Source organism: Rosa rugosa, chromosome 6, assembly GCF_958449725.1.
Source record: "Rosa rugosa chromosome 6, drRosRugo1.1, whole genome shotgun sequence".
Lineage (NCBI taxonomy): Eukaryota > Viridiplantae > Streptophyta > Magnoliopsida > Rosales > Rosaceae > Rosa > Rosa rugosa.
The window spans coordinates 47,272,802-47,300,268 of record NC_084825.1 but is presented as its reverse complement, the minus strand read 5'-3'; the positions used below and the strand labels follow the sequence as shown (position 1 = coordinate 47,300,268).

The 27,467-nt window shown below is 37.3% G+C and overlaps 2 protein-coding genes across 2 annotated transcripts; both read left to right on the top strand.

Moving 5' to 3' along the window:
• The first annotated feature begins 4,039 nt into the window (after nt 1-4,039).
• LOC133718089 (clathrin light chain 2-like) lies at nt 4,040-6,656 on the top strand. The gene is made up of 3 exons (XM_062144895.1): nt 4,040-4,329; nt 4,895-5,048; nt 6,170-6,656. Exons 1-3 carry the CDS (start codon nt 4,082-4,084, stop codon nt 6,455-6,457), a joined length of 690 nt encoding a protein of 229 aa, XP_062000879.1. The 5' UTR covers nt 4,040-4,081; the 3' UTR covers nt 6,458-6,656.
• Nucleotides 6,657-7,163: 507 nt separating this feature from the next.
• On the top strand, nt 7,164-27,448 carry LOC133718087 (putative receptor-like protein kinase At3g47110). Its single transcript, XM_062144892.1, has 3 exons — nt 7,164-10,133; nt 17,353-17,835; nt 27,157-27,448. Exons 1-2 carry the CDS (start codon nt 7,436-7,438, stop codon nt 17,826-17,828), a joined length of 3,174 nt encoding a protein of 1,057 aa, XP_062000876.1. The 5' UTR covers nt 7,164-7,435; the 3' UTR covers nt 17,829-17,835; nt 27,157-27,448.
• The last annotated feature ends 19 nt before the right edge of the window (nt 27,449-27,467 follow it).

Sequence of the window (27,467 nt, the reverse complement as noted above, 5' to 3'; positions counted from 1 at the left end):
ATTTTGCATAAAAAAAATTAATTGATTTGGGTGTATATTAAAACACTCTTATGATTGGGTTTATTCTAAAAGAGGTGTGTCAATTTGGGTATAGAATCAAATTCCCCTTAAATTTTTCGATATCAATAGAGGCATGATACAATAAGGGGGTATGATTAATCATGGAAATTAGAGATATTATCACTAAATAATATGAAATTTCAATTTATTAAGAGAGTGATGTGAATATGTCTAACGACATTGTACAAAAAGTTTGTTAAAGATTTCGTTATCTCATAAACTGGAATACATTTTATAGATAGTTAGCCCCTTAATATGTGCTTTGTACATGTTCATTGATTTTTGTCTTTATAAAATAAAAACTAAAATTCATGTTTATAATTGAGGGAAGTTGTCTATATTTTATGGAAGACGTTGTAATTTTTATTATCTTTTAATTAATTTATTATTGGATTGAGATAACTTATAATTTTGTGGAAGATAAAGAATGGGAAACCTTTTTTTCCAAAAAAAAAAAAAAAGAATGGGAAAACTTAGTGCTCTGTTAGGGCTAGGGAGCAACGCCTCTCTCAGGGCCGGCATTTCCTGTATTTTCTCCTTGTTCAGCGAGATTTTGTTAGGCTTCGGCCTACTGTTCCTTAGTGGAGGTGTTCTGCCTTAGATTTACAGCAAGGGAGTTCCACAGATTTTAGGAGATTAGGTTTGTTTCAGCGGCGCAGGTTTGAGGTTTGTCCCTCATGGGGTACCCTGCGTCTCGCTTGCAGTTGAGAGGAGCAGTAGTTAGGTCATTTGGGTTGTGGGTTGGGAGATCCAAATCCAGTTGTGATACGAGGTCGGAGATTGGACTTTGGCCCTTGATATTGGGTGGTATAGTGTGTGAATCGGGGACGACGCCGATGCTAGGACGATGGCGAATTATCAGAGGCAAGGATTCGACTGTTGGCAGGGACGGAACCAGGACTGTAAAAGAAGGTGGACTAAATCAAACTAAGTTCTGTGTTTGAAGGAAAAAACAAATTCACTAATCTGTTTTATGACATTTCCTTGATGAAATCTAAATTAGATCCTATATTAGAATTCAATGTTAACCTCTTAATTGAAAAAATGATAAAATTAATTGGAGAATTCATTTATTTTGTTTTGGTCAGATAGAGAAGTCTATCTTAGATGAACCTGAAAGGACTAAATTGATAGGAGCATTTTAATGTGATATTTTAATAGTTAATTCCTCATATTTTGCTTAGTTAATTCCTTAACGAATCGATTTTTAATTCAATTTTTATTTTTAGGTACATTGGAGTAGATGATGATGAAATAAGTGTTAGGTCCATAAAATGATGGAGAAAAATAGAAATGCACTAAAAAGGTCAACTTTACACATTTTCCTACTCCGGCTAGGAGAAACCAAGCCAAGCAAGGAAGAAGGAGCGACCACCTGACCAAATGAACTTCAAATGAGCTGAAACCTTCCAGATCCATTCTAGACATCCTAAGAAACATTTTTTATGAAGAGTGCAAGATCCAAAAAGAAGTGGAAGGCCTTCAAACATTCAGCACAAATTTCTGCAGAAGCAAAACTGGAAAACTGGACCTGTAAGGAGTCCAGCAGAAATTCCGGCCCAATGGCATGGACATAAATTCTGAAAATTTTACAGTATGATCTACACTAATGGTGGATCATTTCATATGAAGAAGTCACGGGCAAAATCTGAAGTCTTGGTGGAGAATTAATTGAAGGAAAAATGAGCAAAAAGTGACTCAAACCTAACAAATTCCATTAGTGTTTAAATATTCAAACCTACAAATTCCATTAGTGTTTAAATATTCAAACCTAATAAATTCCATTAATGTTTAAATGCTCAAACCTAACCCATCATCATTTGTTTAAAGCCAAATAGTTTTGCTTGGTAGCCTATAAATAGAGGCTACAACAAAGAAGAAAAACACATTCCTTCATCCATTTCATCTTCTTTGTCTCTCCATTTCCTCTCCATTTTTCTCTAGTTCTTAGTTTCATTTCTTTTCATTCTCTAGCCTTCTAGTTCTGCATTTTCAAGTAAGGAGGAGAAGAAGAAGGAGCCGTGAAGATCATATCCTCCATCGTCCACCTTGAAGGCTTGCTTCCAAGATTCAAGATTCCAACATTTCAAGCTCTCCATCTCCATCTCCAACTCACGGTGTAATTCTATCTTTTTCCTTGTAACTTCTTTTGGTTTTCTTTGTTTGGATTTGTAGAACTATGAATTTTAGTTAACAAATAATGTTAAAGGCAAAGTTTAAAGCCCGTCTCTATGTTTGGATAAAAGTTGTGATTTCTTTGTGTTGATTTTTATGTTGCTTATGTGAGATTGCTTAATTGATTTTGGATTATAGAAAACTTTTATATGTATGTGTTCTTTGGCGGCCAACTTAGGATATATGCATGTAATTGAAGCTAGATTTAAGTAGTAAAGGCTTTGGACAAAAGTCGAAATCAATTAAGGAGGATTGCAAATAGGTGAACTTATTCATAACTAGGTTGTGCACTTTGGTTGACATCCTTTCTTTGTTCTTCATGCATTGAATGTGTTCTTGATTAGCTAGCTTTCTAGACTATGATTGCATGTTCAATAGGATTAATTTAGGTGCTTTCACTTAGATTAATTATTCAAGGAAAGTAAAATATGGGAAATCGTTTGCTTACTAACGTTTCACATGGTCAACTTATTTCTCATGACTTAGATAATCAACTATAGGAATTATAATTGGATTTCATTCATATGATTGTGGTTTTGATCTTTGTTCCTTGCATTCCACCATTGTATATGTGTTTTTACATTTTCTTTATTTCATTTAATTTTAATTCCAATTCTATAATCCCAAAACCCCCTTATTTAGTTATTTGTGTTCAATTGTATATATTTCTATTCTTTATATTATTTTTGTAAATAATACTTTATTATTTTTGTAAATAATACTTTATTATTTTAATTCTTTATTTGTTTACACAATTACAGGTGTACCCTTAATACCCGGTTTGAACGATCCCTACTTATTCTATACTAACAACTACATTTTGCAGGGTTAAATTGTGCGCTTGCTTTTAGCGTAACATAAATACACAAAGAAAGAAAAAATTAAGAAAAGAATTACAGAAGAGAAGAATAGGAGAAAATGAATTAGAGATGAGAGAGAGGGAAAGACCTTTAGGGGATATTAAGACTATTCTATAATGTATACCCTGCATATATTTCTTTCAAAAATGGGGTGGGCTGCAGCACACCTCAGCCACCCCTTGGTTCTGTGCCTGACTGTTGGGTTCGAGGTGGTTTATGGGGAGCTTTCTCTTCTATTCTTAACCTTGGCCTAGTTATGTTTATGAGGATGGTGGTGGGTCGCTGGCCTCGAGAGGGTGTTGGTGCCAGGTCTGTGGCAATAGTGTCCAGTCTCTTGGGTGTCTTTAGTAATTTCAGATTGGTCTAGGCCTCTAATTGGGCATGGGTTTCAAACCTTCTTAGGATTTGGGATTTATGGTTGGGTCTTCGTCTGTTAGAGACTAATCTTGATTTTGCATTTTTCTTTTTTATTTTAGTTTCTTTTAATTGGTATTGGATGACTGACATACTGGTGATTTCTTTCTTTTTGGGGAAGAAGTCAGCAGTTTCTCAGTTTTGAGATATGTCATCAAGAGTAGTCTGCTAGTGCTTTTGAGTTTTAGTGTTGATTAGATTTTTGATGAGCTTCATAAGACTATAAAAAAAGTTAAATTGCTTATGTAATGACTTTTCTGACAGATCTTGGAGTAGGTCATTATGTAATTCCACTAAATCAATAAAAAGAGTTGACATAGTTCTTTAAAAAAAAAAAAAATTGTGGAAGATGTTAAATTGCATTTAGCTAATAATTTTTAAATTTTCATAAAATTCTAGTGAAATATGGCTATTGGGTCATGTCCATCAGCATTGGACTTAATCTGCCAGAATAGCGCCACAATAATCGCGGGAAGATGGAGATGGTCCTAAAAAAAAAGCCCAATTACTCTCCACCTGACATTTATTTCATTTTCACCTCTTACGCATTTCTTACGTGTGAGCCACACACCATGTCATCCTCCTCCTTCAGTCTTCCCGATGACGACTCCGTCCCCACCGCCGGGTCAACCCGCCCCTTCGACGACGATGACTACCTCCGCTACGAGCACGACTCCGTCGTAGTAGATGACGTGTTCGCGACTGAGACAGAGGCTCCATCTCCGCCGTCGATCTTCGCTGCCGGATTGGACGATCCGATTCTTCCGCCTCCGTCCGAGATGCTGCCGGAGGAGGGCTCCGCTCTCAGAGAATGGAGGAGGTACGGCTTCGGATTCCGCTTAGTTTTGTAATTGAACGATTGAATCTGTAGAGCAATATCTTGAATTTGGATTTTGCGCAATTCAGTTGAAAGTATTGGCTTTTGAATTGGTTTGATCTTTTTTTTTTGGTGAGAGAGTGAGGGGAAGATGTATTAGTTTCAGTAGTTTCGAAGAATTGCATGCCTAGTGATTAGTCATTAGGTTTTTTATGAGAATGTATTGCTTTTGAATTGGTTTGATCTGTGCTTTCGGTGCGGAAGTGACCGAAATTTGTTTTAGTTTCACAATTTTCCGAAGAATTTCATGCCTAGTGAGTAGTGATTATGTTCACTATTGAAAATTTTGGTTTCATATTAAAGTTGTGGAGCTCAATTGGGATTGCTAGCTATTGGTTGATACTATCAGAAAGTGGTTGATGTACTTTTGTTAAAAGATTTTGTTCGAAATTAAACTGTGTCACAGTTTTGTATTGATTACATTTTTATGGAAGATGGTGGAGAGGGAATGGTGAAATCTTGTGAGATTGTGAGGTAGATCTCATACACCAAGTTTTGTGATATTCAGGCAGAATGCAATTCAGCTTGCGGAGAAGGAGAAGAGAGAAAAGGAGTTATTGAGCCAAATCATCGAGGAAGCTGAAGATTTCAAGGTTGAATTCTACCTGAAGAGGAAGATCACTTCTGAGAATAACAAAGCTGCTAACAGGGAAAAAGAGAAGGTTAGATCAAGTTAACTTTCAGAATATTATGGTTTCTTCTGTTCTTTGTTTGAATGAACTCTTGTGTGAGATAATGTCAAATTTTTACTTTGCTGCCTCTGTTTTGAGTGTGGTCGGTATGCATTTTAAGATCATCTGAGCTGATACTGATATTTAATTACTTGCATAGTATTTATGCTTGATTTGCTGATCCATTTGCTTGGTTGAAATAGGTTTCTAGGAAGAGACACATCTGGTTGACCTATCATGTCAACAAATCTTGGATTTCTCTTCTGAAATAAAGAAAAAAAATTGGGTTTTCATAAAGTTATTTTATCCCTATTAGAATTTGAACTTATTCTTAACTCAACGAAGTAGTAATCAGAACTATATAGGGTTCACTGCATGAATCTCTGCCACAACATTTTCCTGTTAGCCGTCATTGAAAAAGATATAGTATTAGTGCTGTATATAGGATCTAAAGTACGTCCTTTTTCACTTAGCTTGGCAACCCTACCTCATTGGGTTTGGTTACAAGTTATCATGTATTCAGCATTAGCATATAATTAAGTTTGTATGTTGGTTAAGCCACTACTGAATACTGTAGTATGAGAATGTTCCAAATTTTCAAATGTCTGTTGCTATTTTAGTTAGGGATCTAGTTTGGATTCCCTTGGCCTGTATCTTTGAGGATGAATCTCATGGGAATCTCTTAAAATTGTTCTTGCAAGTTTCTAGTCATTTACTAGAAAGCTCCTTCTTGCAATTATTGAATAGGTTGGATATTCATTTCTAAATTTTAACAAGGCACAACCAAGATTAGAAGTGCAACAGCTTGATTATGGGAGAGTAAAACGGTCATTTCTGCTTTGCAGAATTCTGAGTAACATGGATAAACCATAATTCTCTATCTTCTGTGCTAGTATTCAATATCCTAACTAGGAGTTAGGATATTTGGTGGGTTTAATGGGTTTTGGAGCTCAAGTCGCTTTAACTAAACATTCTGGAATTTCATTTTCCATAACTGTAAATTTCTTGTCTTAGAATCTCTGGTATCTAGATTGTAAGATACGGTAAGCTAGAATTAAGGAGCGATTTATGTTCCTGGCATTATTGTTTTGAATATCTTTGTCTCTTCTCAGATGTTTGTTGCCAGTCAAGAGAAGTTTCATGCTGAGGTAGACAAGAACTACTGGAAGGCAGTTGCAGATCTCATTCCCAATGAGGTGCCAGCAATAGAGAAGAGAGGGAAGAAGGATCAAGAAAAGAAGCCTTCCATTGTTGTTGTGCAAGGTCCAAAACCTGGTAAGCCAACTGAGCTCTCGAGGATGAGGCAGATACTTCTAAAATTGAAGCATAATACGCCTCCTCACCTAAAGCCTTCGCCACCAGCACTAGCCATTGCCCCTGAGGCTATAGCTGCTGCCTGATAATTGTGATTGGTGTTCTCTGTCAACTTTCAAGTCAATATATCTTCGCAGTAACGAAGCACTTTGATCAATATTGTGAAGTTTTTCTTGTTTTAGTTAAACTGGAACATCATCTAACGGGCACATTCAGGAAACCTGTTAGTTTTGTGTTTCACATGTACAGTGGGTTTGAAAGAATGGGGTGCACTTGGTTTGATCAGTTCGGTTTATAGGTACTAATTGCTATCCAAAATGATGATTTAGGTTTTTCAGTATATAAAACCGAAACCGCACCGTTTGGTTTGGTCAGTTTGGTTTCGGTTAATTTCAATGAGAACGGTTTTAACGGTCCGGGTGCATCCATATATCAAATTTTAGTTTGTCTTGCACATTGTACCTCTAATTTAAATTTCAATAAAATAATTATGAATATACAGGTAAATGGTTAAACAAGATATAATATAATGGTGAGGTCAAATAGTGATTAGTGAATACTGATCGATGAGCCAACGCCTATATATGCACTGACATGATGGTGAGGTCAATCTCACAATTACGTGAGATCAATCTAAGTTTTAGTCTCTAATTTTCTCTAAAACTAAGACTGAGAAGAACCATTTATACAACGTTCTCAAGCTCGTGGTTCTCGTCCATATGGGTTGTCAACCATAATTGAACCAAAACCAGAAACTGAACAGAAGCAAATAAGTCCAGCAAGTGAGGAGCCAAGATACTATTTGTGGGCCAGTAGGAGAGGAATAGAGCAAACTATGTCCATATATGCCAACGAACATAGACCATAATATGCAAACTGCAGAACCACTAACGCCAACGAACACTGACAATAAATGATGGTGTAACCCTCCCTGCGTCAACGAACACTGATAATAATTGATGGGCCACAGTCGAAGACACTGCGTACATGTAAACGATGTCAAACACCACACCTTGAAGGTTCAACTTTGCACCACCTAGCTTCCTGCTGGTTAAGTAAACTAAATGGAGCTTCATATGCTCAACTTCTGTGCATTTCGGTCTACCTACCTTCATGTCATGATCTCCCTTTTCCTTCTCACCAACCTTTTCCAACCTACTATCTTTGCAAATGCATTGAGCAATGAAACTGATCGATTCGCTTTGCTGAAATTCAAAGAATCCATAGCCACCGATCCAGACGGGCTGTTGAACTCATCGAATGACTCCGTTCACTTCTGCAAATGGCAAGGAATTACTTGTGGCAGACGGCATCAAAGAGTAACAGCCTTGAACCTACCAGACGCTGTTTTGCACGGAACCATATCACCATACATTGGCAACCTCTCCTTTCTCAAGGACTTCAACCTTTACAACAACAGCTTCTCTGGCAAGATTCCACAACAAGTTGAACATTTATTCCGACTACGAGATCTCACTCTCAAATTCAACATGTTGGAGGGGGGAATTCCAGTCAACCTGACCTTCTGTGCGGAACTGAGAATCTTAGATATCGGAGAAAACCGCCTTACCGGCAAAATTCCTTCAGATATCGGGTCATTGAGGAAGCTTTTGTATCTCAATCTAGAGGAAAACAATCTGACGGGACCCATCCCACCTTCCTTGGGGAATCTTTCATCACTCACTGGACTTTACTTGGCAAAGAACAGTTTGGGGGGCACCGTTCCAGAGGTGCTAGGCCGACTGAGAAGCTTATCAGTCTTTGCAATTGGTCCCAATAATCTCTCTGGTTTGATCCCTTCCTCGCTTTTTAACATATCATCTATGAACGTCATCTCACTTACAGAAAATAAGTTTAAGGGCAGTATTCCGCCTGGTATAGGCCTAAACATGCCTAATCTCCAACTATTGTACCTCGGCGGAAATGAATTCTCTGGGAAAATCCCGGCCTCAATTTCCAATGCTTCTAAGCTTCAGAGGCTTGCTTTTGCGGAAAATAATTTTGTTGGGCAAGTTCCCGCAACTTTTGGAAATTTTCCTGATCTTTGGTTTTTCCAGTTAGGCAAAAATAATCTAGGAAGTAATTCATCAAATGATTTGGGATTTATAACTGCCTTGACAAATTGCAGCAATCTGGAAATGGTTGAAATAGGTAATAACAATTTTGGAGGTGTTTTACCAAACTCTGTAGCCAATTTCTCAACCCAACTAACTCAACTCTACCTTGGGGGCAATCAAATAGCGGGAACGATTCCTGAAACATTAGGAAATCTCAACAATTTAATACACTTGAGCCTGGATGGAAACTTGTTCACAGGTATCATTCCAGCTTCTTTTGGGAAGTTACAGAAGCTGCAAAGATTATTTTTAAATTCCAATAGATTATCAGGACGGATCCCATCTTCCATAGGAAACCTCACCCAATTGTCAGTCCTCGTATCATATGATAATGAATTAGAAGGAAGCATTCCTCCAAATATTGGTAACTGCCAAAATATGCAGCAGATGGATATATCAGACAATAAGCTTAGTGGAGATATACCATCACAGGTCATTGGTCTGTCCTCCTTCTCTCTCTTGCTCAACTTATCGCACAACTTGCTAACTGGCAGCCTGCCTGTGGAAGTGGGTAAGCTGAAGAACATCAACAAGCTGGACATCTCTTATAATAATTTGAACGGAGGAATTCCAGAAAGTATTGGAGGCTGTCAGAGCGTTGAAATTCTTTTACTACAAGGGAATCTCTTTCAAGGAATCATACCTTCTTCTTTGGTTTCTTTGAGAGGTCTTCAGTATCTAGATCTTTCACGGAACAACTTGTCAGGACATATTCCAAAAGACCTACAGAGACTTCCGTTCTTGATATATCTAAACCTTTCATCCAATAATCTGGAGGGTGAGGTACCGAAAGAAGGAGTTTTTCGAAACACAAGTGCAATATTATCATTGAATGGAAATACCAAACTTTGTGGTGGGGTTTTGGAATTGCAGCTACCAGCATGCCCCGTCGAAGTCCCAAAGCAGAGAAAGTTGCATGGTTTCAAACTAAAGTTCACATTTTCTTTAGTCGCTGGATGCTGTCTTTTGTTTGCAGTCATCTTTGCAATTTATTGGAGGAGAAAAACTCAAAAGAAGATACCATTATCTACAGTGCCATTTATCAACTTCCTTTCAAAGGTTTCATACCAGACACTTCATCAAGCTACTGGCGGATTCTCTCCGAGCAATCAAATTGGATCAGGCGGTTTTGGCTCTGTATACAAAGGGATTCTTGATCAAGAAGAAAACAGTGTTGTTGCCATAAAGGTCCTCAACCTTCAACAGAAAGGAGCTTCCAAGAGTTTTGTGGCTGAATGCAATGCACTGAGAAATATCCGGCACAAGAATCTTGTGAAGATCTTAACATGTTGCTCCAGCACGGATTACAATGGTAATGACTTCAAAGCTCTAGTTTTTGAGTATATGTCAAATGGAAGTTTAGAGGAGTGGCTGCACAGAGAAAACCAATCAGGGAGTCTGAACCTTCTCCAGAGATTGAATATTGCTTTTGATGTGGCTTCTGCATTGTGTTATCTTCATGACCATTGTGAACCACAAATTATTCACCGTGACATGAAGCCAAGCAACGTTCTTCTTGACGATGACATGGTTGCTCGTGTCGCTGATTTTGGATTAGCAAGACTCATCCCACCGACCACGGACTCCTCTGAAAATCAAAGTAGTACAGTTGGGATAAAGGGAACCATTGGCTATGCTGCTCCAGGTAACAATCTTCCGCCATACAATTCCTAAATTTCGATCTACTAGTTTATTTAAGATAGAATATGAATATGGACAAAAGTAGGAGCATGGTAGCTTATAATTAATGTGACACAGTAGCACTAAAACCAATTGAAATTTTAAGCCCTACTAGTTATCAATAAGACTAGACATCTCAAAGATCGTAAGAAGACAAGACATATGATCTCTTTCTCAAAGATAGAAATAGACTGTTTCTATCACAACCCAACAATGCAATTTATTTGTTTAATACATTCATACATCACTAACCATTGATTAATGAAATTATTTTCATACTAATCTGATCAACAAAGAAACTTTGCGTACTATAGTAGGTATGTTCCAAGTTGTACACAGATCGAGAACTGATATACATATATACTGTTGTAAATCATTATGGCTATATCATGTAAATAGATATAGGGTAAATCATTATGTTGTTATAGGCTTACCCTTTCCATGTTTTATGGATGACTTTAGGAATCCTTGTTTTATGGAGGACTTTAGGGGTCCTTGTTTTATGGAGGACTTTAGGCTACATGTTCCCTATCTTCCACTATATGTAGTCCATTTCTCATCCATGTTATGAGGAGAAAAACAGAAAATACTACACTTATTATCTGCATCTAAACTCTCTCTCTCTCAAGTTCTTAGAAGCAAAGCTCTCTCCATTTTCTGAAACACTTTCTATGTTAGTTTTACAACACGTTATCAGCACGACTAGCTCTAGGATTCGGATTGCCGATCGACAAGAGAAGAGGTGAATAACTCTTGGGTTGCAGAAAAGAAGAGGTTCATCATTCAATCAACATCAATCTACCAGCTCTACAACCAAGTAGGTTTTTCCAAACAAAAACCGATTTTGCTGTTTCATTTTACCTTCTGTTCTCTGTGTTCCAGTATTTATTTGAAATAGTAAATCAACTCCAAAACTCACCAAATTTTGTATGCTGGAACCCCTGTGTGTTTACTGCATCTCTGTAAATTTTCATATTTTTCTGGGTAGTTTTGCTTAGTGTTTCAGTTCGTCTTTCGACTGTTGTTCAGTAAGAACTGCAGTCATGATTTATGACTTTTGTTGAAGCATCTAGTTTAACCTAATCCTCTATGAGAGACACTTATTTCTCTTGCACTATAATTGGCATAATTGAATGAGAAAAAAGGAAAATCAGTAGCTTTTAATTTAGCTATCAACTTCTTCAGTTCATGTATATTGTGGCAAATATTTATATATACTTGTTTGGACTTTGTGATAATGATACATCTTTCCTTCATTATTTATTATGATAATGTTTTGTGGTGTTACCTGCTCATATTAAATTTAAATATTTTACCCGCTTAAATTCTTTGCATTAGAATATATATGTGCGGAATGCAGGTACTTAACGAACCGGAAGTTCACACACATAAACATTGAACCAAAATTTCATACATAAATATTGAACCAGAAGTTCAACTATAGTATCGAACCTGTAGTTTTGACAACACTGAAATATTATGAATCTTTCCAAGTAGGCTCACCCAATTCGATGTGATGTCTAGGCAAGATACAATGAGGCTGTGTACTTAAGAGAGCCTCGCTCCACCCAAACCTCATACTCTTACCTGGTCGTATTTAATTGGAGTTACCAAAAGGGTTGAGTAATAACTTTTCATTCCTTGGCAGACCAGCTTGAGCCCAGCAGGCCCACTCTCCCTCTGCGGGACCTAGCAGCCCAGCAGGCCTCACACACCATTTGAATTACGCATGAAAGGCCGGGTCACAAGCTCGCAGACTAAGCCCGATAGGCTTCACTATCAAGCCCACTCCTTTGGTCCAGCAGAATCAAATAAAAGGAAAAATGATTTGATATTGTAAATAGATTCACCATATTTAATATGTGTAATTAATTGCCAGAAGCATTTATTCACATAATTGTGTGATAATTAATATGTTATTTTACTAGCATGCAATTAATATCTCAATTGATTTGTGATTTCCATTTATTCAATTTGTGAGATATTATTTCAATTTGCTCTATTCAATATTATTGTGTTACTTGTCTAAATTTTCGCACTAGAATATATGTGTAGAAAATGCAGGTACCTAATGAACTAGAAGTTCTAAATGAACCAGTAGTTCATACACATATCGAACTTGTAGTTTCGATAATGTCATTTAAGAAACTTGAAGTTTCCTTCATAAATTCACCACACATGATAAAACCAGTAGATTTTACATGTTTAATCCGATTTTCCATACCATGTTATAGAACCTGAAATTCCTATTAGTTGCTTATGGACGATACTACCCAAAGCACTAAGATTATTTGTTCCTTTCCTGTAAGAAATGCCAAATCTCAACAAACTTGACTTTGTTGCTTTGGAGGTTTCCAGAAGAAACTATCTAAAGTGAACTCAAGATGTGAAAATTCATCTAACTGCAAAGAAGATGAGATCAACAATCAATGCTAACAATGTCGTCATTGAGGCTTTTAATATGAGTGCCATAATTTTCAAAGGAAACATATGGAGAAAACACTCCAAGTTGAGTATCCGATGAAGAGGATACACAGATTCTTTGGGTCGCTCTAGAAGAGCACTTTCACCATCAAATGACCATTTTCTTGCTTGAAGCAAGACATGATTGGCAGAACGAAATTAGCCCATATGACCGTCTGCCACTTGGCCAAAGCCCAAGAGGTCATGTAATCAGGCTCCACGTGGCCAAGGCCCACGTGGTAGGAACCATGATGCCATAACTCAGCAAGCCCAAGTTGAAAGGAACACTGGTCCGGCCCACTGCCACCAGAATCGATCAGCATGATCTTTGTTATCAATGTGGAGGAATTGACTGCTGGTCCCGCACCTGTTGTGCGATAGCCTAAGCAGTAGATGAGTATTACGCCAGTCGCAGAACTCGAAATACCAACTTTATTAAAGGGTCATTTTCTATCGATTCCACACTAGAGATCATGGATTTTCAGGCAGTTACTGAACATACCGAGGATTAGAACTCGAAGACATGGGTATAATTGGCCCCTTGTGCCATATCTATTTCATCTTAATGAATGAAACATCTTCGGATTTTGGTGATTTATGTTTTCAATTATTTTGGATTATAGAAATGTGGTTATGTTCGAATATATTTAATTCAATAAACTTATTCATACATGTGATCCATTGAATTAAATAAATGAATAGGCATATTCTGTGGGGAAGTTTGTTGTCCGGTTAAAAGTGCTATTACGCACACCATACTCCGAGATCGGAGATATGTTTCAAACTTATTGCCCATGCATACCTCTGTGACAACCATATCAGGCCAATCCAACCTGATAGAGGGCTATGGCAAAGCCCACTTTATGTTGTCCAATGGTACTGAATTTACCATTAATGAGGCCTTATATTCTCCACGTTCCAGAAGAACGTTATTGAGTATTAAGGATATTCGAACCAACATTTATCACGTTGAAACCCCTAAGAAAAATGAGTGTAATATCTTTGCATAACCTCTGAATGTGCGGCCAGAAGCGTATATTGGAGAAATTGAAATTTGTTAGCCAGAAGCTAACCAATTCGAGCAACTACTTGCTATGGCATGACCATTTGGGACACCCAGGTCAAAGTATGATGCACCGTATCCTCAACTTATCACACGAGCATCCCCTTCTGAATAAGGGTCCTGTGTTTAGTAACACATTACGCCAAACTTGCTCGTTAGGAATGTTAAACTCTAGACCATCATGTGCAAAGACTAGTATATACACACACCATTTTTCTGCACAGAATGCAAGGAAAATTTGTGGACCTTTCCAACCACCATGCGGACAATTTAAATATTTCATGGTTGTGGTTGATGTATCGACAAAGTGATCACATGTTACACTATTGTCCACAAGAAAATGCTGCTTTTGCTAAACTCTCGCCCAGATCATGAAATTGTGGATCACCACTCGGATTATCCCATAAAGTCCATAAGACCTGATAATGCAGGAGAGTTTACAGATTGTCACTTTGATGAGACAGTCTTCCCGCCGTTAGGGGGAGATAAGAACGTTACCGTTCCTGATGAACGACGTGAATTGACGTGGAATGTCCCCACTATGTCTCATCTCGATCCCCGAACCGCACAATGCGATAGTGAAGTGCGGAGAATTCTAGATCTACAAAGTGTAGCCCAAAATATGCCAGACGCTTTCTCTGATCTAGCTAAAGTGACGAGATCACATATACCTGCTGCAAATGTGCCTGCAAGAATAGATGTCCCTGTAGGACGCGTCGTCCCAGATGGACGAGGTACGACCATGGCGGCTAACCAGTCACATATCCCTGCCCAGAAGCTAGGTAGACCACTAGGTTCGAAGGATTCTTATCCCCGGAAGAGGGTAAAACCGGCACAAACGAATCCACTAGACATCGCGATCTCAGCTGATCCATCTCACGAGATAATTCCAGATTATGGGTCCGTCCTAGAAGAGACAATGTTGGGGGACGCTCCAACGTCTGAACCCACTCCCGAGAATAGAGAAATCTCGGTAAATTATGCATGCTTAAGTGAGATCTGGAATCGGAATGAGATTATCATCGATGATATATTTGTATTCGCAGTAGCTACCGAAATTATAAATAACGATGACATCGAACCTCGCTCCGTTGATAATGTCAACGTAGAGACGACTGGCCAAAATGGAAAGAAGCAATCCAGGTCAAATTAGATTCCTTGACAAAGAGAAAGGTGTTTTGGACCTGTTGTTCCTACACCTCCCCATGTTAAACCTGTAGAATTTAAATGGGTATTTATAAGGAAGCGTAATGAGAAAAATGAGATTGTGATACACAAAGCTCGTCTAGTGGCGCAAGAATTTTCTCAACGCCCTGTGATTGATTACGAGGACGCGTATTCTCCCGTAATGAACGTCATAACGTTCCACTACCTTATCAATTTGGTAGTTTCCGAAAAACTGAATATGCAGCTTATGAATGTGGTCATAACTTATCTCTAGGGGGATCATAATACAGAAATATACCTGAAAGTTCCTGAAGAACTTAATATACCCGATGCAAATAGTTCTAGACCACGGAACACGCTCTCCATTAGTTTTGAGGCGTTCACTTTATGGATTGAAACAATCCAGACGGAGGTGGTATAACCGTCTAAGTGAATATTTAATCAGGATGGGATATGTGAATAATAAACTATGCCCATGCGTGTTTATTAAGGAAACAAGTTCCTAGTTTAGAATTGTGGCGGTCTATGTCAATGACATGAATTTGATCGATACTCCTGAAGAGATCAAGGAAACCGCAAAGCACCTGAAGTTGGAATTTGAGATGAAAGGCCTTGGGAGAACAAATTATTGTCTCGACCTGGAGCCCGAGCACAGTGCAGATGAAATTTTGGTCCATCAACCAAATTACATCCAGAAGATGTTAAGATGCTTTAATGAGGATAAAAGCAAGCACACCCATGGTCGTCTGAAGTCTAGAGAGAACCGTATCGTCCTGCAGATGATAACGAAGAGATATTGGTACCAGAAGTCTCATATCTAAGTGCAATAGGCGCATTATTGTACTTGGCTCAATGCCCTAGATAGGACATCTCATTCGATGTGAACTTGTTAGCTAGATATAGCTCTGCGCCAACACGCCGCCACTGGAATGGCATGAAAGACATTTTTCTGCTACCTTAGAGGTACAACGGATATGGGCTTATTCTATCCCTACGCATCAAGGAATGGATCAAACCCCCTTGATCCTCAGAATGATGCTCGCCTTGTTGGATATGCTGATATAGACTATCTATCAGACCCGCACAAGGCACGTTCCCAAACTGGTTATGTCTTTACCATTGGGAATACTGCAATTTCTTGGAGGTCTACGAAATAGACACTTGTTGCTTCCTCTTCGAATCATGCTGAGATACTAGCTCTTCAAGAAGCAGTATGTGAATGTACATGGCTAAGAGCCGTTACAAAGCATGTTCGAAGCACATGTGGACTGCATTCCACCACTGATGAACCAACCATTATCTACGAGGATAATGTTGCTTACATAGAGCAGATGAAGACGGGTTTCATCAAAGGAGACAACACCAAACATATTGCACCGAAGTTCTTCTTCAATCAGCAACAACAGGAGCATCAGAAGATTGAAGTCAAGCAGATTCGATCTGAAGATAATCGTGCAGACCTCTTTACCAAGTCACTACCAAAGTCTACATTCCAGAAGCATGTTCAAGGTATTGGTCTACGTAAACTATCTGAATTACCTAACATGTAATTTTTAGGGGGAGTCGAAATCAGGGGGAGTATCCCGAAGCATATACACTTGACCATCGTGTACTCTTTTCGTCCTTCGTCCAGGGTTATTTTGTCCCACTGGGTTTTGTTACCTGGCAAGGTTTTAACGAGGCACATCTTTAGAATGGTCACCCCACTTATACTACATCCTGAAGATGCTTTGATTTGACATATATGCATTTGCTCATCTTTTCCCTTCGACCACGGGTTTCTCCCACTGGGTTTACCGGGCAAGGTTTTGGTGTAGCAAATCTAAATACATCCCTCTCGTAGACATACTACCTACTTATGATGCTAATAAGAAGACTCCACTTATCTCCGAAGCTGTGATATTACTACTCCACACTCATACGCGTTGTGCTCTTTTTCTCCTTCGACCAAGGTTGTTTTTTTCCCACAGGGTTTTTATTACTTGGCAAGGTTTTTGATGAGACAACTTAGAAGCGCACAACCCATGCAACACTATTGACATGAAATATCCAAGGGGGAGTGTTGTAAATCATTATGGCTATATCATGTAAATAGATATAGGGTAAATCATTATGTTGTTATAGGCTTACCCTTTCCATGTTTTATGGATGACTTTAGGAATCCTTGTTTTATGGAGGACTTTAGGGGTCCTTGTTTTATGGAGGACTTTAGGCTACATGTTCCCTATCTTCCACTATATGTAGTCCATTTCTCATCCATGTTATGAGGAGAAAAACAGAAAATACTACACTTATTATCTGCATCTAAACTCTCTCTCTCTCAAGTTCTTAGAAGCAAAGCTCTCTCCATTTTCTGAAACACTTTCTATGTTAGTTTTACAACATATACTTGATTGTTTTATGAATTGTAGAGTATGCAGCTGGTGTTGAGCCATCAAAGCAGGGGGATGGTATAGAAAACTAATGTACTTGATTATTTTATGAATTGCAGAGTATGCAATTGGTGTTGAGCCATCAATACAAGGGGATGTATACAGTTACGGGATCCTTGTGTTGCAATTATTCACGGGAAGAAGACCCACTGATGAAATGTTTGTAGACGGTTGCAATATCCATACTTTTGTTAAGACGGCCATACAAGGAAGACTTATGCAAATTGTGGATCCTACTCTTATTGCCACTCTACAAGAGACTGCAACTTCAACAACAAACAATGAAGTGACCAACATCCGTGGTTACAACAATGAAATCGAAGTTGATGAAGGCAACATTGAAAATGAGAATTTAAGCACGATGAACACGTATGTGTGGAAGTGCATACTTCCAACCCTCAAGATTGGACTTGCATGCTCGGAAGAATCACCAAGGAATAGGATGTCTATGGAGGAGGTCCACAGGGAACTACACCATATAAAAAATGCTTACACTGCTGTTGACATCCGTCGAGAGAGGCCAAGAAGAAGCTAAACAAGAGGTGGTGTTATTTTCTTCTTTATGCTATGTGCTGGTATTTTTTTTTTTTGGTGTGGCTATTGCCACCCTACCATTTTCTTAGTTCACCCTACAAACATTTGAATTATTGAAAGACTATATTACCCAAGTGCAAAATGACTGATAAGTACACTAATTTTTTAAAATCCAAATATGTAAGAAAAATAAATATATAAGTAATTAATTAAAAGGGAAATGATGGAAAAGGTCACATTAGAGTATGAAATGATAAAAATGTCACCTAGTTTTCCACTTGATAAAAAGGTCCATTATGAATTGTTAATAATATTAATTTGGTCCTTATTAATAATGAGATGATGTTAAAACAGGTCAGTTTTTAATTTTTTTATTCCGATTCTGCCCTTAAAGCCAAATATACGTTTATAGCTTTATAGTCAAAAATATCAGAGCGCAAATCTTCTCTCCATTTTGATCAGAAATCGCAGAGCTTCGATTAGAAATCCAAAAGGTAGAAGACGAATCTCAAACTTCACCTGGCGTCATTGCCCAAACCCGATCGGTCACCTACATGCCCCGACCCAACGACGGAGCTCTGAGTGCCAAAACATAACCCCCGGCGACGGAATCGGACCGCTCGTAATGAACGCCGTCGAGCAGGTGATGGAGGTGATGCATGCGTCGGTCTATTTCGAGAAGTATCTCTATTCCTCTGATTCTTTTCTAATCGTGAAATCTCAATTTTGATTTTGATTTTAGTTTTCTGGTTTTGAAGTCTCTCGTCGCGAACGAGAGTTGCAGCACATTTTGCGTGTTCTGAACACCAATGTGGATGGAAATCAGAAGATCATGTTCGCTCTGACCTCCATCAAGGGTATCGGTCGCCGTTTAGCCAACATCGTCTGCAAGAAGGCCGATGTCGACATGAACAGAAGGTTCGTATTTTTTTTTTTTTTTTAGGTCATTTGGTTTACAATAGCCATAGATCTGTTTGGTTCTAATGCGATTTATCAATAGCTAGTTCTTCGTTATCTCAGTAGGTCTACTGGTACAATTTGATTTTGCTCAATTCTATTTGTGATAGAAGTATCAAAATGATCGCTGGAGTTGTGTATGCTTTGTATTGATCAAGCTTTTAGTTTTTGTAGTATTGGTTTTTAATTTCTTACTATTTCTAGGGTTCGGTTGAGGTTGAACTCTTTGATTTTCAATCACTGTTTGTATTTGAGCTGAGATTGATCTGGTGCTCCGTTATTGTGCTCTCTCTATTTGTGGAAACTTGTAGGCTGTAGTGGTGCTAAATGTTAGACTACTAAAAGAATGTTTTTGTGGTCTCTCTATTTAGGCGTTGATGTTGCTATTGAACGTCTTGGAACAACAATAACAGACGCTTCGCGTTATATATACAGATACAGATGCAGCTAGCGTGGGTTTTGTAAACCAAACCGCCCTGCGAAGTTGGAGAAAGAACCCTCCGTGTCGAGAAATTTAGCTCTTTCCGTTCCTTCTCTGCAAACTCGATTATCAACATGTAATTCACATCCCTGATTTTTTGTGTAGATAGATTTGGGATTTCTCTGAATTGCAGATATTTTTCTCAAGAGTTGCAACTTGGTTACAGCTAAAATTTATGGGAAGCTAAAATTTGGTAGGTGATAGGAAGTGATTAGGGGAAATTGGTTATGCATAAAAAGTGAGGCTGAAAGAGTTTGTTGTCTAAGTTTCAGATGTTCAATTTCTTTTCTTTTTTTGTTTTTAAGTTGTATATATGCTGAGGTTTTTAAGCTTTGGCGTTAATTTTTCCCTTGTGCTATTGACCTAATGTAATGAGCTAAGAACCAGGGGTACTTATATATAGTTGCTTCTTGGCTACCATGGTTAACTTGGTTGTGAAGAAGAAGACTTTGGTTACTTTCTGCTGAGTTTGGGAATCCCTTTGCAAGTTTATAATGAATAGGCTCAGGTTGGCACTGAGGCCAAAGTTAGGGCTACTGATGTTAATTTGCAAAGTTTGCATTTTTTTTTTTTTAATCGGTGGCCTGTGGTAGTGGAATTGAGAAGCAACTGAAACTTGCTTTTCCACATCCATGTTTTCTTATTGCAAATAGGGAACCGGCTACAGTTTAATAAATTGAAAACACCCTTATTGAAATTTTCAGTTTACACCTTGTGTCTATTCTGTCTACAACGCTTTCTTCTCGTCTCTCTTCCTCCTCCTCCTCCTCCTCCTCTTCGAGTATAGGCATTTAAAGTCTCTTCAATTCTTCTTTCATTGAGTAGTTAGTTCAGGGATTGTGGTATGTTAAACTACAGTTTGTTTGCTTACCATTCCTTTCTGCTCCTTTCTCCAAAGTCCTAGGGTTTATTTCCAATCTTTCTCTCTAATTTGCAATATAATTCTCATTTTGTTTAGTTCAGTCTGCACAAACTCAAAGAATTGGCAACCTTTCTGTAACATGTTTGTCTTTCATTTCATTTGGGTCGGGTTGCTATGCAATTCTTGATTTTTTAATTTATTTCTGATTTGTCTTGTATTGTTGGGTATATGTAACTCTTTTTATAGAAGGATTAGAAGAGGGTTAGATCGATGGTGATTTTGTGGATAAATTTCTTAGATAAGGTTGTGTTTCTTTGCTTTCATTTACTGCTATTTATGGTTCTTTCTTTAGTTTTCTGCTACTTTTCTTGTGATTGTCTTGGGTCAGAGTGCTATGCATTCTCTCTGAAATTCTTGATTTTTCCCCTTTTTATTTTCCTGATTTGTCTTGTATTTGATGGGTGTATGGAAATCTTTGTCAAATAATAGGAGGATAGAAGTGGGTTAGATCGATTGTGATTTCGTGAATAATTTCTCAAATGTAGTTGAGTTTCTTTGTCATTACTGCTTTTTATGGTTATTTGTTTAGTGTTCTGGTACTTTTCTTTGATTTTATGCTGGTTATTATCAGTATTTGTCTAATGATAAAGAAAGATGAATATCCGGAGTTGGTTAAAAATTTGACCAAGTTATGAACAACAATAACAGGCGCTTCGCTTTATATATACAGATACAGATGCAGCTAGCGTGGGTTTTGTAAACCAAACTGCCCTGCGAAGTTGGAGAAAGAACCCTCCGTGTCGAGAAATTTAGCTCTTTCCGTTCCTTCTCTGCAAACTCGATTATCAACAGGTAATTCACATCCCTGATTTTTTGTGTAGATAGATTTGGGATTTCTCTGAATTGCAGATATTTTTCTCAAGAGTTGCAACTTGGTTACAGCTAAAATTTATGGGAAGCTAAATTTGGTAGGTGATAGGAAGTGATTAGGTGAAATTGGTTATGCATAAAAAGTGAGGCTGAAAGAGTTTGTTGTCTAAGTTTCAGATGTTCAATTTCTTTTCTTTTTTTGTTTTTAAGTTGTATGCTGAGGTTTTTAAGCTTTGGCTTTAATTTTTCCCTTGTGCTATTGACCTAATGTAATGAGCTAAGAACCAGGGGTACTTATATATAGTTGCTTCTTGGCTACCATCTGCGGAGTGAGTATCCTGAGAAGAATAAAAGGAAACTTTGTGAATCTTCATTGCTGAAAAGGAAAAGGATTATGGGACATGGAAACCAGATCTAGGGGAAGATGCTGGTACAATTCATCTCCCGAATCCAATTAATGGGTTTGGGACTCCAGCTGATCTCTATCAAATCCACAGAAGTCTTCCTGAGGCAGCCACAAGACCTCCTTATTTTTACTATGAGAATGTGGCATTGACTCCTGAAGGAGTTTGAGGCACAATATCCCGCTTTTTGTATGACGTGAAGCCTGTGCAGACTGAGCTATGCATTTAGTGAGAACAAAGAGTGAGAACAAATCATGCTATGGTCTCATAAGAAAAAGCCCTCGGTGCCTTTTTCGTTTGGTCTCTTTTAAGCTATTTTTGGTTAAAATGACATTTTTTTTTTCCCGGAGTTCTTAGCAACTTGATATCTGATGAGTAGATGAGCTTTCATTTTAACATCTGTAAAATTTAGTTACTGATCATTTTATGGAATTCATGCTTTTGCAGTGGCTAATTATATGATGAGTCACAAGTTAATAGCCAAGTCACTGTTAATCACATGTCACTAACTAAGTAACTGACCATGTCACTAACAAAGTAACTGTCAGTAGCGAAGTCACAAGTTGATAGCCAAGTCACTGTTAATCACATGTCACTAACTAAGTAACTGACTATGTCACTGACCAAGTAACTGTCAGTAGCCAAGTCACAAGATAATAGCCAAGTCATTGTTAATCACATGTCACTAACTAAGTAACTGACCATGTCACATTATATGTCACTAACCAAGTAACTGTCAGTAGCCAAGTCACAAGTTAATAGCCAAATCACTGTTAATCACATGTCACTAACTAAGTAACTGACCATGTCACTGACCAAGTAACTGTCAGTAGCCAAGTCACAAGTTGATAGCCAAGTCACTGTTAATCACATATCACTAACTAAGTAACTGACCATGTCACATTACATGTCACTGACAATGTCACTAGCCAAGTCACAAGTTGATAGCCAAGTCACTGTTAATCACATGTCACTAACTAAGTAACTGACCATGTCACATTACATGTCACTGACAGTCACAAGTTAATAGCCAAGTCACTGTTAATCACATGTCACTAACTAAGTAACTGACCATGTCACTGACCAAGTAACTGTCAGTAGCCAAGTCACTGTTAATCACATGTCACTAACTAAGTAACTGACCATGTCACTGACCAAGTAACTGTCAGTAGCCAAGTCACTGTTAATCACATGTCACTAACTAAGTAACTGACCATGTCACTAACCAAGTAACTGTCAGTAGCCAAGTCACAAGTTAATAGTCAAGCCACTGTTAATCACATGTCACTAAGTAACTGACCATGTCACTAACCAAGTAACTATCAGTAGCCAAGTCACTGACAGTGACTTGAGGTTAACAATGATTTGGCAAGAAATCCTCTGTATGGGGACCAAGAATAAGAAATCATTGCCTTCAAACGAATGGTTCATAAACCTTAATGAGAATGACTATAGTGCATAGAGCACATGTAGCATAGACCATTATAAAACTTACATCATTGTACAAATCTTTCAACAAAGCTTCAAGCATAAAAAAAAGTGAGATTGCACGGGACGAATATAATCTAGATGCCCGAGAAGAGTAAAAAGACATCTATGCATCTTGTAGTTCCAAACTTTAATCTTGTAATCGTCCCCTGCAAAAACCCAACACAGAACCCAAAACTGTTGGTTCTTTCACTATCTCCTTCAAGAAGTCCACTACTTGATCTTTCCAAATCATGGCATCATATTCAACCAGTGCTCTTTCACTCCAACCGAAGCCCAGCAAGTCTATAGCATAAACCTTGTATTTTTTAGCCAACTCTGGTATGTTATACATGTTATATGGGAGATCGGACAAAATATCAGCATGAAAGATACTAGACATACAGCCACCATTAGAATAATCATATAAATAGTAATAAGGTTAAGAAAAGAAAAAACCCAACTTCTTGCAAATCAATGCTTATTGACAACAATTGGTTTTCAATTGCAGAAGCAAGAAAAACCAAACGGTGGACGAAGCTAAAGGACTATGCAAGCAACTATAAACACATAAACTGAAGCTAAAGGAATATACAAGCAATCATGCCAATGCACTTGCAATAAACCATGAAGACTAAAAGGAAAGACTAGAGCAGATGGGTTTAAAGAAGCAAACAAACCTCCAGTGAAATGAAGAAGCACCAAAACCATGAATAAGAAGAACAGCATGCCCTTCTCCTTGCACGACATAATGAATTTTATGACCTCTCCAAGTCCAAAAATTGTACCCCTCTGGTTTGAAAGTCAGTCTTTCAATACCTATAGCCCCACTTTAGGTTCAAACACAGTGAATCATAAAAACTAAAACTAAAACAAAACAACAAATAATCTTTGACAAGACGATAGTTGATTATAGAGTCTACTAACAGTGGATGCATGCTTCATATTAGGCATGTATATATAACTATGATCTACTTTACAGAATTACAAAGCTAAAAAGCATATAAAATCGAACACGACCACAATGCATTTTCATATGCTAGGCTAACAACATAACAATAATTTTAGGCAGCAGAACGCTGTGAGACGACTATGATTATAATGTGATGATGCCGTACACACCACCATGAGCTATTCATTCATTAACAATCAAAATCTGTATTACCAAAAAGCATCAAGGAAAAGAAGATTAAAGCAGCTGAAACATTAATCATCATCTTTATTATCATAGGCATAAGAACACTAATATACATCATCATCACCACCATCCAGTCCACACCTCTACCAATACCCATCACCAGCTTCTGATTGCATCAAAGTTGATATTTATATGCATCCATAAACATAAAATCTAAAGGCTATAAACTAATAAGGAATCCAACTCAGAAGAGTAATGATAATATCAAGAATAAAGTCAAAATAGAGCTCTCAAAATCAAACTACCTGTAAAGGAGAATCCCCAGATGCAGGCTTACCGCCTGTTACAGAACACCTTCAAGATAATATTTAATGGACATGAATGACAAAAATCAATTTTCCACATGTTCAGAGGAATTCTGATAATAACCACAAGGTGCAATGATACCAAGCTGAAAAAAGCTTACCTTCACTAGGCAGTGTGCACTGACCTCCCCACAAAGAAATGTCTTTGATGTGTCTCCATGATATCCCTGTTACATAAAGACTGTTAGAGTATGAAGAAGAGTTGAGCTTACACCTTGACAAGGAAGATAAAAACAATACCAAACATCGTAAATTCATTATCAAATAACAGACAATGATAAAAGCAGCCAATGCACTGAAATACCCCACCGATTGAATCATGCTATTCATTATCCAATTATGAAGTGAGGTTTTCTATTAATCACCTTTCAGGTCTTAAATTCCACTCATTGAAATGACTTCACACAATAAACTACCGATAACTAATATATACTTGGTTCTCTATAAATCAATAACACCTATATGATTCTTTATGTAAAATCAGTAATTTTACAAACTAGAACAGATTACTGATAAAATCATTTTGTTAGATCAAATTCAGTAGGTTAAGCATGGGATGAGCTAAGATGAAAATCATGAAAATCATAAAATCAGAAACATACATTTAGGTATACATGCATATATATTTCTATCTTAAATTGTTGTTAATCATATATGCGCAACAAGAACGATCAATACTATGAATGATTTTCATATGTGCAAATGGCTCCTCTAATTCAAGTATCTGAACTGTCAATACTCCATTAATACCTACCAGAGCTCAAATACATACTTGAATTGAATCAGTTAATCAAATACTAAATTCCAGAAAGTGATGAAATTTACTTTGAGATAGTCAAAGACGACGTTGAAGCCAACTTGAGAGAGAGCTCAATTGTTTCCAATTGTGGGGAGGAGGAAGCCTCTGATACTCACTTCCACCAAAACTCTCATCAAATCCGTACTGACTTCACCGCCCGGGAGGACTCAATTCCGACTACAATCACCCACACTCCGCCGCCGCGACCGATGGCGCGTCCACTAGTTTGCAATTGCTGCCGTCGAGAATTATCCGATTCTCCATCGGTCGGAAACCGAAATTGGCTTCTCTCGACGACTCTGCTCTATTTGGGCTCCACGCTTCTCTCCTCAAACGCCTCTGCATCACCTCCGGCTCGCCATCGGTGTTGTTCCAGCGAGATCGAAGCTTAGGTCCGAAGACAAGGCCGTACCGCAGATGTCGAGACGGTCCAAACGAGCTTCGATTTAGGGTTTGAGAGGTCGGAGCCCTGAGCTAAGATTTTAAGAGGTAAAGGCGACGATGTGAGGGGGAAGAGCACAGTGGCAGTTTTTGTAATTAAGTTCAACTCTAGTAGTAGGTCGTAAAGAGGTGACCTTAATTATCATAGAGACATTTGTGTTACCTGGATTATAATAAGACACTTCAAAATGACCTCTTTTATCATTGGCCCTTAATTAAATACAAAGACTACTTAATTTCTCATTGGATAACATTAATCTTTATCTTCTCCATCCAAATTTGAATTTATTACTGTCTTTTTGTTGCTTCTTCATTGTTAATTCGTTATTCAATTCACAAACCCATTATTTTTAACTTCATCAAAATCTTTGCAATATTCTTTGTGAACACCAAAAGTAAAAATTTAAAATACAAAGAAAAAAAAATCAATCTCTTCTTCATTGATCATAGTTGTAAATTTACTAATCTTTTTACATGGATTGAAATAGAGAACGTTGAAATTGAAAGAAAAAATGAAAAAGATGAGAGTAAATCAGATTATGATTTTATTAGGAAATTTTAATCTTTTTATGAGTATAAATTAAATGAGATATTTTCGTTAAAAACATTTATTTTTTAATTGGATATGTCATATAAGGATATTGTTTGAAAGAAAAATGGGTTAAATAAGTAAATTTAATAATTGAAATTAAAATGTAGGGTGTAATGAGCAAGTATGGTGAACAAAGAAAATGATAGGGTGGCAATAGCCGCACCTTTTTTTTTTTTTACTTTTTTTCATTTCTTTTTTATTTATGGGTGCGGCTATTGCCACCCTACCATTTTCTTAGTTCACCCTACAAACATTTGAATTATTGAAAGAATATATTACCCAAGTGCAAAATGACTAATAAGTACATTAATTTTCTAAAATCTAAATATGTAAGGACAACTAAATACATAACCAATTAATTAAATATAAAGACTACTTAATTTCTCATTGGATAACATTGATATTCATCTTCTCCATCCAAATGTGAATTTTTTAAGTCTTTTTATTATTGACTCCTCATCGTTAATGTGTTATTCAATTCGCAAACCATTAGTGTTAACTTCATCAAAATCTTTGCAACACCCTTTGTGAACACAAAAAAATCAATCTCTTCTTCATTGCTTATAGTTGTTAACTTACTAATCTTTTGACATAGATTGAAATAGATGAACATTGAAACTAAATGGAAAAATAAAAAAAAAATGGAAGTAAATCAGATTATGATTTTATTATGAAACTTTAATATATTTTTGTTCTTTTATTTGTATAAATTAAATGAGAGATTTTCATTAAAAAAAATTCTTTTTCAATTGGATATAAGGATATTATTGGAAGGAGAAATGGGTTAGATAAATATATTTAATAATTAAAATTAAAATGTAGGGTGTAATGAGTAAGTAGGGTGAACAAAGAAAATGATAGGGTGGCAATAGCTGCACCCTTTATTTATTCATTATTTCATTTCCTCTTTATGACTACATCAATCCTCATGTTGTTGTGCAAATAACTTACAGTATGGCATAGGAAGCGAGAAGTCAATATTCTCTGAGTTGTACTACTGAAGACATCTAAAGGCAAGATAATTGCCTGGAAGTGTGGAAGGAAATAAGTTGTAGCTACTAATAATCTATTGCTTGATTTCGAATTCTAGGTTTTGTGTTGTTTGTTATTTAGATTTTCCCCGAGATCTGATGAAGACTAGCAATGTTGTAGTATAATTATGTGTAATAAGTGATGTAATCCAATTGAATTTGTGGAATTATCAGTAAAGGCAAACCAGTCCAATTCATAGCTATATTTTTATTATGTTTTGTGTAAATGGAAA

Excerpts from the sequence above, each read along its gene's own strand:
- LOC133718087 (XM_062144892.1), top strand. The coding sequence starts at position 7,436 with ATGGAGCTTCATATGCTCAACTTCTGTGCATTTCGGTCTACCTACCTT. Across the intron at positions 10,134-17,352 it reads CATTGGCTATGCTGCTCCAG|AGTATGCAATTGGTGTTGAG; the intron begins GTAACAATCTTC and ends TATGAATTGCAG.
- LOC133718089 (XM_062144895.1), top strand. The coding sequence starts at position 4,082 with ATGTCATCCTCCTCCTTCAGTCTTCCCGATGACGACTCCGTCCCCACC. Across the intron at positions 4,330-4,894 it reads GCTCTCAGAGAATGGAGGAG|GCAGAATGCAATTCAGCTTG; the intron begins GTACGGCTTCGG and ends TGTGATATTCAG. Across the intron at positions 5,049-6,169 it reads CTAACAGGGAAAAAGAGAAG|ATGTTTGTTGCCAGTCAAGA; the intron begins GTTAGATCAAGT and ends GTCTCTTCTCAG.